The following is a 16,076-nucleotide window of genomic DNA, read 5'->3' as shown; positions in this document are numbered from 1 at the left end:
ATAATGTTGACGTAAATTGCTAGCTTTATAATTTTTGACCGTAGAATTATAAATAACACATAATGCTTTTCCGTTATTGTCAATAAAAAAGAAATTTTCCTCCCACTCATTATTAAAACTTCTATTTTCTTGCTCGTAATTTTGTTTTTTATTTTCGTTCTCTGTCGTCATATTTTAAAAGAACTGGAAATAAATGAAGAAATTTAGGAAATACAAGTTTAGTGTTATTAAAACAATAACACGTGTCACATACTATGAAACAAATTATAGTTAACTTACCAAAAATTCTAGATTACAAACTGTTTTCTCCAGAGCGCAATGTCAACTGTCCTTTGCAATGGAAGTTTACAAATTCAAAATCGGTCTGGAGTCGGTCGATTACATAGATCGTAGAGAAGCAATCGGCCGGACAAGGCCTTGGCTCCCATATGTTTCTTATAATTCACAAGGTAGTCGAAGGGGAAGAAAATCCGACAAACGGGAACTGTTACGCCACTGTTTATGTTCGTTCTCGCAGTTTTTGATGAGTCATACCATTCTTAACTTGGACGGAAAAAAAATTTGTTACATCGTTGCACTTAGTCTTTCATATTTGTTGTCATTAATTTAAAAGACATTCTAAAACACAAATGAAATAATAATTTTTGAAAATATAACAACACAAAAATGAAAAGGGAACTTGGATACATTTATCGAGAGCCACAAATAATCCTTCAAAGAGCTGCATGTGGCTCGCAAGCCACAGTTTGGCCACCCCTGAGATATATAAATCAAAATTGACTAGATCTTGAAAAAGTTTTGTAAACGCGCATTTCAAACACTGAAAATAGATACTGCATGTGTAGTGACAAAGAACAGACAACCATTCAACAACAATATAAAAAGAAATGAATAAACAAATATTTATTAAGCACTAGATATTTTACCTGCCATTAGGACTAAAACGAACCGCTTCAATAGGTCTTTTGAAATGGTAACGATGGATAACTATTTGATGAGGCAAACTACAGAGTAAAGCTTCACCAGCTAGGACAGGGAAAAAATTAAATTATAAATATATAAATATCCATTTAATTTTAAACCAGGTGAGAAAGCAAAATTAATTTAGCATAGGACTTTTCCGTATGGAGAAAATGGTTACATAGCCTATAAAATCAACAGAATTTTATTCAAAATTTTATACCAAACTAAGGCTTTTTGCATAAATTTAATTTTACCTTGCCTTATTTCCCTGCAAATTATAAAAATGATAGATATATAAAATTTGAAGGGAATGCTTCAAAGCTAAAATAACAATATTACACAAAAATGAAATTAAAAAAAAAAAAAAAAAAAAAAAAAAAAGATTACAAAGGTTATAAAATTCTAATATATTTTTAGAGTGTTCAGAATTACATGATCTAATTCAATACATTTAGCCACATATATAATCATCATGTTATAGTTCACAAGTAAGAGTTTAACCATATCAAAAGTTCTGTCTCTGACAGCTTTTATGAACTGAGCGGCTCTCCTTTTAATAAAAACTACTTTTTATAAAAGAGACATTTCCTTTTCAAAACAGATACTTCCATGTACTCTAACAATTGACTGTTTATTTATTTAAATAAAAATTTTATATGGAAACACTGGAATATGTCTCATAAAAATTTTACCAAATGGATTTACAGGAAACTTCCAAAAAAAGGGAAGCCCTATAACGGTAATTCTAATTATAAAATAACTACTTATGTAAAATTCTCCATCATATTCATAATAACACAACATCAGATTGTTTCACAGATAGCTGGTTTATGAAACAAACAAAATGGAAGTTAGGAAAGAAGACCTGGGTCTGAGTAATGGAGGCAGAGCGTAATGATGAAATGGGGTGAAAATAAAATAAACATAGTTTAATAAATTTGAAATTGTTAATTTACATATACGCACATACATAAATTTTCAACAGTATTTTCTGATTATCTGCAACCTCAACGGAATATCATGAATTCTTTGGTGACTTTGGAGAGGAATTACAAACTTGTTGGCAATTAATTTTTTGATAGACTAAAGCACAAGAGCAAGAGTCACTTTCAAAATGGCAGCTCACTAAGACTTCCATATAAGAGCAATTGATCAATAAAATTAAAAAAGCAAGAAACCTCTATAAAACAATTTTTTGAGAAATTCTTCTTAATTTGTTTGTGTTATTCTTTCCATGTACACAGCAATCTAGTTCCACAAACAAACATCACAGAATTGCACTAACTCAGCATTGCACACCTGCCAATAAAAACTCAAGCAAATAGCTGTTGTAAACAAAATACAACTATCTTCAGTTACAATTTTTCAGCCATAAAATTTGGTCATTAAAAAAGTTTAACTCCACAGAATGCAAACTTTTGTATTTTCTACTGTTAGACAAAATGGCATATTTTTGCAGAAATGCACCACTTTGTTTTCATCAGCCAAAAAAGTCCACAGCTTCTATTATGATTTGTTACTACAAAAACAAATATACTTAAAGGAAAAATAAGCACTAATCAGAAAAATTACAACTGAATTTCAAAAGTGTAAATAAACAGACATGTGCTATGTGCATATGTGGGTTGCCACATAAAATCTGTTTGAGGATATCGGTGTCACATAACTATTTTGGTGACATACTGTATCACCCCCATGAATACCTTTTGCAACTTTTCATTGAGGGTGCAAAAAATCAGGAAATCTATTCTAAAATGTATTTACTTTAATAACTTGAAATTCAAGTACAATGAAATAAATCAAACAGCCAAGTAAGCCACAAGTTATATTGTCTAAGAAATTTTATAAAAAAATCATATCAAGCAAGCTAAAAGCAACAGTGCATTTAAGCATGCAGTCTTCTATAACAATTATGGATATACAAAACAGCAAATATCATGGACAATGCTACTGTAAGTATTATGGAAAATTTGTAGAGACATTAGGATTTTTTTAGAGGACAGAGAGATGAAAAATTAGCAAACGCCTTCGCCTGGAATCGAACCACGGACCTTTGAAATACCAGCTCAGTGTGCTGACCACTACACCCCGAAAGCACGCTAGAAGGCGGGAGAAATACCTTACAAACTAGTATCTAAAAATAAAAAGGGAAAAGCAAATGGTTTAAAAGTAAGCTTATGCCTCCAATGTAGTCCAATGTGAGAGTTTTTCAACCAAGTAAGCTTCATTTAATAACATCATGAAAACTGTATGTACCTTTAAATTTTTTATACAATTAATGAACAGGTATAAAATAATAATTATAACTAATGACCAAATGCACAATAGAATATGAGTCTGAATACTTGCCATGCAGAATGCTTCAAAATGTGCATGCAATCTCAGTGGAACAAGAGTCTATCTATTAGATAAAGTTTGGAATAAAATACCGTAAAAGATTGCATGCCTAACAGAAATATTGTAGATGTATCCAGTTTAGTTTCTTTTTATAAAGCCTATGTTTTAAGATTTATATCAGGACAATAATGATAAATATTGTAAATATTTCAATTCATTTGACTGCATTATTATATCTATGTAGTGTTGCAATTTTGTGCATTTTTTATTTATTGCTTTTAGGGTGATAATTTTAGGGTATATTTTGTACACATAAATATACGGCTACATGTTTTGTATATAAATACTTATTCATGAAAAATAGCTCAAACAAAATGCAAAATATTAACAAATATGCTCCTAATGAATCTTAGCAACATTTTTTGTCACCAAGCTGATGATATTTGGTGATTCCCCATAAACTTATTAACTTTTGAGAGTTTTAGGAAAACTCCTTTTGGTACTTTTCCGTTGCACCAGCGCAAATCTCGCCAAGCAGACTTTATTGGCGACAACATACAGTACGCAGATAAAAAATGTTAACAAATGTTAGGTCTAAGAATTTTTTTATTTTAAAGGCATAAACATTTTAATATCATTTAAAATTTTGTAAAATCCAATAAATAAAGACAATGAATTTGTAAAATGACATTAATTTAAGAATTTACTATGCTTTCATGGTTCAACATCCTGATTCGCCGGTTCATATCATGTGACCCCAAATGATCTCATCTCACATAAACCACGCTACAAAAATCTAAATTTCTCAATAATTATCTATATTAATTTCAAGTTAAATCTTAATTTGGAATACAAGTTTAAATGAAAGAATTATTTTAATTCGTACGAACAGCTTACTCAAATTATGTAAAACTTCAGTGCTTTACTTCGCTAGTGCATTCTCATTAGAATTGATGAATTTAACCCTTGAGTTTTCTATATTTTCGGCTTCGGGTAAATGGCATAAAATTGAACTATCTGGTAAAAATTCTATGTAATTGAATGCCAGTATTGAAAGAAAGTTGCGACTTGTTTTGAAAATGAGGTGTAAAAGGTTGCCATGGAGAATATATTCCATTTGGCATCAGTTGTACCATTATTAGCAACTTTATCGCCTGCGCCGGCAAAACGGAAAAGTACCCTCCTTTTCAAAGCCCCATGACCTTTTTTTTTTTTTTTTTTTAATTTTTCCAGAAGCCCTCTTTGCATGATTACAAAGCCGAGAGTTAGTACAAGTTAATCGTTAATCAGCTATGAGACTGCATTAAAAAAAAAAAAAAAAAAAAAAAAATGAAGTTAGCTGAACTTCATCTTAGAATATAATCTGTGAGTGCTTTTAGGAATTATTGAAACTTTTCATGCGCTATGGAAGAAATGGTTAATATCCATCAGCTATTTGAGCTATTTGCAAAAAATATTTTATCTGTGCATCCTTAACTTTTAAAATAAATTGTCAGTTTCTTTTTGCTTATCTGGAAAGATTATTTAAACAGTGATTCAATGAACCCATACCTCATAAGATTACTGCAATTAAAATACGATGAATTTTAAATGAATGTTATATAATATTATTACTACGTTTTTCAAAAATCATGACATTTAATATAAAATTAGGCAAAAATCAGACTTTGTTTTTATAGAAAGCTTTGTCTCCTTGAAAATGATTGTTTCCATGAAATCAATATCAATCTAAGTTGACATTCATCTAATTTGATACTGAAAATTATGATGTTTCTCTTCCATATGCTTATGTATTGTGAAAATACTTATATGGAATTAAAAAATATATTATGTCTGTCTGTTAATGTAGGTATTTAACATATGAATACATCTACTAAATTGTATTCGAAAACAAGGTTTTCTAACACTTGCACAATAGCTGCAAAGTTGGTTTGTTCCCCTTGAAAAGTCAACTAATTTCTGATCAACAGAGATAATTACTTGCTTTTAATTTTTAATTTCTTTTTCAAAGTTTGAAATTTTGTTATTCATGATTTAAATCCAAGTCGCCGTTAAACGCTTTTTTCATAATTTACATTCAAGTTACTTTAAAACACAACTTTTGGAATTAAACTTCCTACATATGGGTTCCCTCTTTTTTGATACTTCTAGTAAATTCATATTAGGAGATAATATAATCAATATTTCTTTAGTAAACAAATTATATATATATATATCCTACTTACGTTCATTAACTGCAACAAGAAGCATTCCATTAGGAGAAAGAGCCAATGTAGTGAAATTATATCTGCTTTCTATGGGTAGAGTTTCAGATTTATGGCTGAAATAAAAATACCAGTTTTAGAAGAAATGAAGCTCTATTCAAATACATATAGTTTTTTTTTTTTCCTTAAAAAATAATAATAAGTAATAACAGTAAGTGATCATTCACTGATAAGCTCACACACATAATGCAAGAATATTAAGAAAATAAAATGGAAGATTTATTTCAAAATTACCCTAGGATCTTTACATAGATTTACTGTGGAAAGAGGATTTTGTTATGTTTGAGTTTTAAATTCAAATGTAACAAAATCAGCAATGGTTGTTTTCGTTTTATTAATCAATTTGCTTATGGATTTCGAGAGCATGGTTTGTGATTGATAAAGCAATAATGAAGAACTCTGAGAAAAATGAAAATCTAATCTTAATGTTTTCAAGATGACATGGGGACACTGTCACACATTAAGGGAAATGAAGACAATTAGAGAGGTGACAACTTGCAAGCAGTAGCATCCATCACAGACAAAGTTCTAACAGCATTGAATTATTTGAGGTCTACAGAGTAGTTGTGATAAAAGAAGGCGAGATATAAGATACAAGTAAGCAGAAATGAAGAGATATTAGATATCTTAATGTTAATATAATCATGTATTTTTATTGGAATGTAGGCTTCTTTTAAGTAATACGGTGATAGTTACTGATTTTCATTTTTTATGTTCTTGCTATAACCACATGCTTTGGAAATTAAATTATTGCATAATTTTCTCCTCCCAAATTTCGTATGATAAAATTAATAAAAGAAGGGGGAATATGCTAGTAGATATGGAATATATGACATTGTTTAACTACAAATTATGCAGATTTGATAAAACTTAACATAAGCTAGAAAGCAAAAATATGTTAGTAAGGCAAAAAAATGTTAGGAAAGTTAGTTTGGTGTATGTTGTTGTTGATATAATTCCTTGCGAAGATGTCAATACTAAATGAAGATATGATGCTGGGAAGTGTGGAAACACTTGTGTTTACAGTGAGATGTTATACTATTACTATTGACTGGCCTGCATAATTTCAAAGAGGCAGAACTTAGCTTAAATTGCTGTCAAGATCTTAATATGGAAGTAATTTAATAGAAAGTTCCTAATTAAAATAATCAAAAAAAAAGGAAAGTACTTCTGAGGTTCAACATTACTAAATTAATTTCACGTACAACCTGCAGTAATTTAAAGAAATAGTTAAATTTACAGAGTAACACAAGAATATGAAATGCCAAAAATTTGTATTTGGCAAAGCTACTATACATTGCTGAAAGAGCTTGAGCCCAGTTTATTATTAAATAGAACAATTTGAATTACTTGAGGATAATCAAGTCTATTACTCAACAGTCAATTACTGCTTGTTACAATTGTATTGTAAAAACGGTGAGTATATCCTTTCCAGTTATATTCCTCCATTTGTGCACATTTAAAAGTGATTCAAATTTACTAAAGATTTATATTCACTAAAATAAAATACCTCAAACTTGTACCATCGTACCACTTGATTATACTACTAAGCTGCAAATAACTATTCACATTTAATATTTAACTACAATTAGATTGTATAATAATTAAACATAACATATGAGCATGTAATATACAAATGATAGGGATATATTAAAAAAAAAATACCTACTTTCTTAAATCATATAGAGTAATCCTATTACCAACAGGACTAATTAATGTATTTCCATCAGGTGTAAATATCAAATTCCCTTTATTGTAAACTGTGCCAAGCAAATTTGAAAACTGCAAAGAAAAATTAAAAATATTTAACAGATAGGAATATATATCAGATTTTATATAGACATTCAAAAGAATACAATTTTCAGGTGATGTAACTGTAATATAAGTTTTGTTCAACAAGCATTAAACATTGAATACTACCAACATCAAGTAATAACAGAATCTTCTCAATTAAGGTTGGTATACCTTTATGAGTTCAAAACACTGGTTTGGATGAATTAAAGGACTTTATAAACTCAGATCCTTAACAAACTATATACAAGATCACCTATACATTAAATGTACACGTTTTGATTGTTTCATGGAACTTAGCAATAACAGGAAAATTAAAGCAGCTCAAAAATTGAATGCTTCACACTAATGAAAACAAACATGACATTTTGAACTTTCTTCTTTCAGAAGAAAGGTTCCAATGATGACTGTGGATGGAAAGTTCCTACTCTATGACAATCATACATATTTGTTGCAAAGGCTAGCAGAGAAAATGCTCCAGGAAGGAATCCAAAATGTTGCTAACTTTGTGTTAGTCTTCTGCTGGTGTTAGTCACAAATTATTTCTTCCATGATGCAAAATGATAAATGCTTCAGGAGGTAATAATGATAATGAGGCTTACTGATAGAAAGGCATGAAAGGAAATGTCTTGATAATTTCTTCCATGAGGTGAAGTAATAAATGCTTCATCCTATTGCTTTAGGATAACATCTGATCACACACAACACTGTTAATCATATAATAAATCAATAATTTGGGTATAAAATTGTGCCTCATCCTATGTATTCTCATGACATTTTCCCCAACAGTTGACCATTCTTTGTCCATGAAATGTTTTCCCAGTGATGTATAAATTTATCATGCAGTGAAGGACTTTATCAATTGAAGAGGCACTGATTTTTTACAAATGTGGTATAAATATCCTGCCACATGTTAGCCAAAACATTGATATTGTTGGAGATTACTTTGATTAAATGGGTATTCTTCGTTTTTTTTTTTTTTTTTTTTTTTTTTTTTATAGCTATCCTTAAAATTGGCAATTTTGTTGCAAGAGCCCAATAATACTATTTTTAATTCTCCACCATGTGTTGTCTAATAGTGCTTTTGGCATACTCATGTATTAGTGCAATCATCTTGGTGCAGTTTGGTAACTTTTATGGCTTGGTTTATTTGATGATGGCAAAGCACATCAGGGCTATTTGTGAAAAAGGGAGGGATGCTTTTGTGGAGGACTTTCTAAGGGAAACTGACTCATATGCATATTACATTTGAGCAAAATATGAAACAGCCCATGCAGCCTGTCTGCCTGGAATCAAACCCAGATCAACCACCACTGTTCAGTGACATTACTGCTCAGCCACTTGTGAGCCCTGGTGAAATTTCATGCTGATCAGAAGAGATTCAAAGCATTGTTCCTCCATCAATTTTGCAGCAAAATACTGCATTTCTGCAGAAATTACATCCGACCTTCTTCCAATGAAGGCAAATTCCACCAACATATATATTATAAAATTGAATTTTAAGACAAAATATAATGGCTACTCTTTGGAATATGGTAACCAGTTTGGCGACATTTTGGTAGGCGATAAAGGTTACTACCTAGGACTTTGGCAATAATGTGTGAAGTACCCAGTTCCAATTACGGATCATTTTGTCTGAGAGAAATGAGAGATCATGAGATATGTCATGTGACATTTACGGATGAATCACAGTTCTTTAATCGGAAAAAGGGGGAAATTTGCAAAAATATCTGCAGTACTTTATAGCATTAGGTTCATTCTATGTTGTGTGAAACAGTGTTGCTTAATATTTGGATCCCATGGCCCTATGTAAAGTAAATTCAAAATTTTTATTGCATTTATGTGTAATCCAAAAGAATTGCTTGAATGGTGTATGAGTGTAGGATTAATTGCGGATAAGTATGAATGTCCAACATGTGGGAATGAAATGAGATTGTGTGAAAGGAAGGCTATTACAGATAAGTTTGAATGGCAGTGCAAGAAATCTGGTGAAAAGGGACATTTTGTGATCCGCCATGCACTCAAGATTCTGTAGAAGATTAGGTAAGTTAGTACTTTTAATCATTTGAGGATATTATTTTTATGCATTGTTCTAAATATAAGGAATAAATAAATTAATATGCTATTATTGGCAAATTGTTATTAGCAATGATTTAGTTTAAAGTAATTAAGATTGTAAGCTAATTTTTATTAATTTAATGTATGTGCTTATTTATATTTTAAGTATTGTTTTTGAATTTAATTATATTTTAATTAAATGATAGTTATTTTGTGAATTATATGTTTGTAGGAATTTGGTATACGTTTCAGTGGAAGTAAACGTGCATGGAAATAATTTAAATATTTGACACTAAGTATTTGTAACCATTTGTAATGTTTGCGGTATGAATTCGTTGGTGACGTTTACAATATAATAGATAATTTAGAGGGAAAAGTTTTTGGATATTTTATTTATTTTATGCGTGCAAATGTTCATCCTTGGAAAGGCTATATACTTTTTCGGGATCAGATAATTTCATATATGTCCTTTTTACTGACTTTAAAGATTCACAAAATTTTCTAATTTATGAGAAAAAAGCAGTGTACATGGATAAAGTGAAGAGTGTGCGCAATGCCATTTTTGTGCAATTCTGGGATGTTTTTTTAAGTGAAAATAGGTCGACGTGTACATAGTTACCATGTATGTGCCATTCTTAAAAACGCGGCAAGGAGTTTGCGATTCTGCACTTTCTCCCAATTTTTGTCCAATTCCACATGTTGGACATTAATATTCGTCATGATTAAGCACTTTTGTTCCATAAAATTTCTAGCATAAGCGTAATTCGGCTAGCAGATTGTTGGAAAAAATGTTGAGTAAATAAAAAAAGAAACCTCTCTTTACTTCGTTAAGACAAAATTGCGCCGAAAAAAAAAAGGAGGTTGCTGTAGCAGGGTTGGTTGCCAAATTTTTGCCAAAAAATCGCCAAGTTACCATAATCCAAAGATTAATCAATATAATCACGATTTATCCATAAAATCCACTGGAATTAGGAATACAGGGGGGTGGACATATCAAAATGGTGACGTTTGTGAACACCAAAGTATGGTCATGTGCATGATTACCTAGAGAATTGTTGTTTGCATAACTGCTAGAGTGTGGCACATTCTGAAACTTGGGTGATTTGTACTAAGGTGGGTTGAAATGACATGAAAGTCTTAGGTTTCTTTGCTTTTGTAATAATTTAACGCTGAAAATAGCATTAAGGACATTAATGAAAACAAGCAGGTGCAGGCAAATCTGCCTAAAATGTTCTGACAAAATCACATATAAAAATGTTGCAATATTGTCATAAAGAGTACAGGCTCAGAAATGCACATTTGTAATTTTATTTTGGTTTGAATTTCTGAAGTTTAGATAATGTCTGGTTGGAGTTTGACCTTTGGCTTAATTTTTAAAATTAAAAGTGCTAAAGCCTAATGGACAACTACAATTAAGGTGAGCAAAATGAGTAAGAAAATAAATAATCAGTAATTCAAAATAAAAATAAAATAATAACAATAATAGTAAATTAACTAATCAGAAATAGTTAAATAATAAACTAGAATGGCTTGTATTTGTTTTCGGACATCTGTATCTTTGAAATTTATTTCCAGAGATTTTGCACTAAATATTGAAATATAGATTCCAAATGTTTTCCTAATACTATATTATTTTTTCTTTAAGTCAAGACCTGCTTGTAATAAAATAAACACCATCAAACTATTCTTTGCCATAAAATAATTTATGGCAAAAGTGTTAATCCATTAATTTGTAAAATTCTGACATTTGAAATTTTTGCTGAGATGTTTTGGAAGATTTTTCTTGTTTTAAATAAAATCACATCATAAGAATTATCATCTGCATTTGGGAATTATTAAAAATATATATTAGTAGTTCCATAATTGAAGTGAACATGGCAAGATGGATGTTACAAATTTACATAAAGTTCAATCTTATAGAATGGTTCAAAATGCACTAGTCTAGGCAACATTTCATGCTATCACAAAAGAATCATAGAATTATTCTATGAAAAATAAACAAAATCCAAAAATTAGTGCTGTAAAACTTGAAAAAGATTAGAGGAGTTATTAAAGCACATCATGGACGATTAGCAAGACGAAAATTCTTTGTCAAAAAGAAAACAATGAAAATACACTTTACATTCACAAAATCCACCATAAGCAAGGAATTATCATATTGATATAATGTTATATTTGTAAATGAGTTAAAATTTTACATATTTGGATACAATGCATGGACTGCTGCGAGGTGAAAGTCAAATTAAGAATTGAACCGTAAAAAACCTATCGACTGATGTTCAGCATGAATGTGGAAGCATACTGATTTTGTTAAGTTTTTTTTCTAGGATGAAAATTTACTTTTTACATAAAATAATATGGATCAGTATAAATATACATGTATTCTTAATGAAAATATGAAAGCATCCACAAGAAAATTTAGAATGCAAAGTATATTCAAGATCTATAAGTTAAGCATCTTAAACTTGTCCCTAAATCTTCATTACACAACTGCAGTGAAGTTATCAAAATTCCTCCATATTCCTTGGACTTAATGTTGAACATGTGTGGAGTGAGTTACAGAAAAGCATAAATAAACATGACACTTTTTGAAGTTCTATTTAACCCTTCGAGCGTTATGGGTTTAGCCCTGAAATTTCAAAGTTCCCCAAAATGTCATGAATAAATGGTATTTTCTCAATTTTAATTAAAATATGATTCTCTCATTTTGTACCTTGATTCCTTTTCTTCCAATATACATCCAAACCGAAATCAGATATAAAAGCTAGCAGAAATTTTCATGTATAATGAATATGGAAGCCAACTTTCTATATGGAATTTTACGGCTGTAACACTGAGATGGTTAAAGCAATTCTTATGCAAGAATGGAACATTCTTAATTAAAAAATGCAGTTAAATCCATGCCAAAGCACATGAAAGTGTAATTTTAGCTATAGGATATCTAACGAAGTATGGATATTCTGTTTTAACATTTTTATTACATATAAACTGCTTATTCAAAGCGTCCAAATACTTCTATGAGTTTAATTTCAGAACTTTCTGAATAAACTATATTTTTTATTAAAAATATTTTAAATTATCATTTTGAAAACAAGCAGGGTTTTAAAACAATGATTAGTAGCATATATGAAATAAAAATACAATAATTTTGCTAATATTTAGTAACTGACATTTGAAAATAAAAACTGAAAACCATAAGCGAGAAAACAAATGTAAGCCGATGGAAAATACAAGAACTTAGTCATTTCTTCATCTCGAATAACAATCTCACTTAAAAGTTTTAATGTACCAGTTCTCCATCTAGAATTACAATTTCACTTAAAAGCTGTGAAGTAACTACTGCCACGATCTAGTATACTTTAGTTGAATTTAAGCCCTCCTATTATTGATAAAAATAATATAATTTCTCTAAATGTCCAGTTCACCTCAATAATGACTCAGATGTCTACATAGAAGTTTAAATAAATAATGATGTGGTATATTTAAGTGGAATGAGGAACAGCACCAAGAAGAAATATTGGTGTTAACAGCCAAGTTAAACTATTATACCTGCCAGCCGGATTCTGTAAATCAAGGAGCCTTTGTGTTAGTAATATTTTAAATTAAATCTAAATCTCAAGTGAGAAGAAAGTAAAGTTAATATTTTACATTTTTCGTGTCTGTTGTTTTCACGGAAAGTTTAAACTAACAGCAATAACTTGCCATCAAAGTAAAGGCAAAGGTTGAGAGTAAGATGTTGGTACAGGTACACAACTAGGTGAAAAGACCACAACTGTAATTCATTATACAATTAAATACTGAAAATCCGCCGACCTGAAATCCGCATTGCCTCTCAAAATATAAACATTCAGTTTATAGGTTCCGGAAACTGCAATATTGAGTACGAAACATCGAAGAAAAAATACTTTCCGAATAATTACGTCATAATTACCAGATAATAATGAGTCATAACGGAAGTACTCAATTATTGACATCATGATAAAAGTTTTTTCTCCTCTAATCTGTGTATTGAGGTAAGAAAGTAGACGATTCACTCAACTCTTCTTTCAAGTTCACGATTCACGTTGTTGTATTTTCTAAGCTTTGTTATTTCACAAGATTATTTAGTGCTGCCTTTTTTTAATCCGGATATTTTGTGGATAAATTAGGAATATTTTAAATTTCAGCCCTTTTTAATACAATTACAGATAAGAAACACACTCATGATTTACTGCTTGCAACATGTTAACAAACGTAAACATGTTGCATTGATGGTAATGCAAATTCTGCAAATGATGGAGATATGTGCATTTTACAGCAGAATCATATAGAATTGCAATACAACTACGTATGATACACAGAAAAATAAAGAAAAGCTGTTGAAATTTTACAGCAATAGTGATTCTAACACCGGAAATCTTTGCACGCAGCGAAATCGGCAAACCTCGATGCTGTGTACATATAATACAATGAATAATATAGCCCATTTAGGTCAATCTTTGAATTATGGTGACTTGACGATTTTTTGGTGAAAATTTGGTGACCAACCCTGCTAGTTTTTGTTTGGATGCCATTATGTTTTCACGAAGTAAAGGCATGTTTTTTTTTTTTTTTTTCACTCAACATTTTTTTCCAACAATCTGCTAGCCAAATTACGCTTATGCTAGAACTTTTATGGAACAAAAGTGCTTAATCATGACGAAGATTAGGTGCGAAATTTGTACAAAGTGCAGAATCGCCCACTGCTTGCAGCATTTTTACGAATTGCACATACACGGTATCATCCATGTACACGTTGACCTATTTTCACTTAAAAAAAATCTCAGAATTGCACAAAAATGGCATTGTGCACACTCTTGACTATATCCATGTGCACTGCTAAAGTCCTAGCTAGTAACCTTTATCGCCTTACCAAAATGTCGCCAAACTACCTGTTACCATATTCCAAAGATTAGCCTCAGTGGGGGTTATATGTAATAATGATGTGTATTTAATGTAATGTAATTAAATGTATCTAGTGTGCCTTATTTATTTTGCACTTTTAGTCTGAATATTATGATTTATCTTTTCTGTCCTGAAATCCGCACTACCTCTGGTCCCAAGCTTTGCGGATTTCTGGACATCTACTGTGGTAGGAAATCGCCAATGGCTAATCGACCATGATTTTAGCGGTGTATAGTTAAGTTGCAAGATATTTACCGTATACTAGGATTTTTACCAAATTAAAGAAACATATTAAACGCGAATAAATTAAAGTTAGCAAGAAAGGATGGTAAAAGTTTACAGTTCTGTGCCCCTTGTTTTTTGGCGATGCTTTTTTGATCCAAGATCGGTGCCAGGAATCAAACTTTTACCAACTAATCTTAAAGACTGTTTCAAACGATTAAATTAAATATGTTTACACTAATAGTATGAGGTAGTTTTTGGATAACCAGCTCTTGACAGTTAGTGCTCAAACCCGGGGGCGAACACCGCTAAGCTCGGATAAAAAATATCAGATCAAAAATAAAAGAGATAAACTTACTTTGAAAGAAAACTTCATCTTAATCTTGAAGTTACCACGCTAATTACCATGTGTTTTTATTTTCATTATGGCAGTCACGGTTAAACTTTGCAGCACTGATACTGTAGAAATAGTTAATACTTTTTCAAACTCCATTAATTTAAATATGCAATCTTTTAAATGCATATTAAGCAGTTAAGTAAGGTTTCATATTCTTAAGTAAGTATTTTAAGCTTTCTCTTTAAAAACTAAAATTATAAATTCTACAGTTAATTTTTGTTCAATGTTTCTCAGAAACGAATGGCAACAATTTATTGTATTTACGAATTGTTTTTGTTTTGGGCACGAAACTCAAAAAGTATCATGGTATAACTTGATAGAGTGCTTACTTATTTTTTCCGTTTCAATACTGTAAATATTGAAGTTATATTGTTATCATTAACAAGCTATTCAGCTTTCATGGCGGTAAGTTATTTATATGTGTTATATTTAATTGCTTTTATTCTGTGTTTTTCTATTACTGTTGGCCCTTTAATTATATAAATTTACGAGCCCCAGCATCCCATTCTTTTGCAGATCCTCATGTAATTTTGTTTACGCGTTGTTGATCATAATCGTCATGTATTTTTTTATGCACTAATAAATCAATGCGCATGAACAGAGTCATGAAAACATTGCATCTAAAACGTCTGATGTGCTTATGAAGTACCTTTTTTGAAACATTTTGACTCTTCGCAACTTCTTGGAAGCAATTCCATTGTAATTAGAGGCATTTTCTGGTATTATTGTTATATAAGGATAACAATATGGAAGCAGTCCGCAAAGAACCCGGTAAATGTAAACACCACCAATAATAGCGTAATAATTGAAACCTGATTATCTGACGGACTCGCATATTCGGATGTAACAATCATTTCTCTTACATTGTTTTGTTCCTTACACTGCTGTTCATGATTTTGCATGATGTAGCATCGCACTCCTTGGTCACCTCTGCACTATAATTTATTCTGTTACTCACGAGTATTTTGTTCGACGCTTATCTTAACAATGAATAGATGTAATTATTTCGTTTAGGTAAGGAAGCTGGAGGAGACAGATACTTGTCTGCAGTGTTGCGTCTCAGAAAGATTATTGCCTTCATGGAACACATGTTTACAGCTAACAATAGATCAGTAGAAATT

The 16,076-nt window shown here is 30.6% G+C and overlaps 2 protein-coding genes across 5 annotated transcripts in view; one reads left to right on the top strand and one right to left on the bottom strand.

Annotated features, from left to right (window-relative positions):
* The window catches only part of LOC118180666 (periodic tryptophan protein 2 homolog), a 46,924-nt gene extending 31,926 nt beyond the window's left edge, over positions 1-14,998 (bottom strand). For 2 of the 4 annotated variants that reach the window (XM_035349731.2, XM_085818258.1), the window contains exons 1-4: positions 14,917-14,998; positions 7,234-7,346; positions 5,526-5,620; positions 927-1,026 (exon numbers count right to left, since the gene is read on the bottom strand). In XM_035349731.2, coding sequence (XP_035205622.1) covers positions 927-1,026; positions 5,526-5,620; positions 7,234-7,346; positions 14,917-14,934 — 326 coding nt within the window. In that variant the 5' untranslated portion in view covers positions 14,935-14,998. Of the gene's footprint in view, positions 1-279; positions 299-926; positions 1,027-5,525; positions 5,621-7,233; positions 7,347-14,916 lie in introns of those variants that run through there. The other 2 variants (XM_085818259.1, XM_035349732.2) reach the window with 2 other exon arrangements.
* A 227-nt stretch (positions 14,999-15,225) lies between these two features.
* The window catches only part of LOC118194454 (RNA polymerase II-associated protein 1), a 101,958-nt gene continuing 101,107 nt past the window's right edge, over positions 15,226-16,076 (top strand). The window contains exon 1 of the mRNA XM_085818257.1: positions 15,226-15,360. Within this exon, the coding sequence (XP_085674383.1) occupies positions 15,355-15,360 (6 nt within the window). The 5' untranslated portion in view covers positions 15,226-15,354. The remainder of the gene's footprint in view (positions 15,361-16,076) is intronic.

The sequence above is a fragment of the Stegodyphus dumicola genome, chromosome 6 (genome assembly GCF_044657685.1).
Source record: "Stegodyphus dumicola isolate Sdum_Otavi_A_Nest chromosome 6, ASM4465768v1".
In the NCBI taxonomy this organism is placed as follows: domain Eukaryota; kingdom Metazoa; phylum Arthropoda; class Arachnida; order Araneae; family Eresidae; genus Stegodyphus; species Stegodyphus dumicola.
The sequence above is the reverse complement of the archived record's forward strand: the minus strand, read 5'-3'. Positions and strand labels throughout refer to the sequence as shown.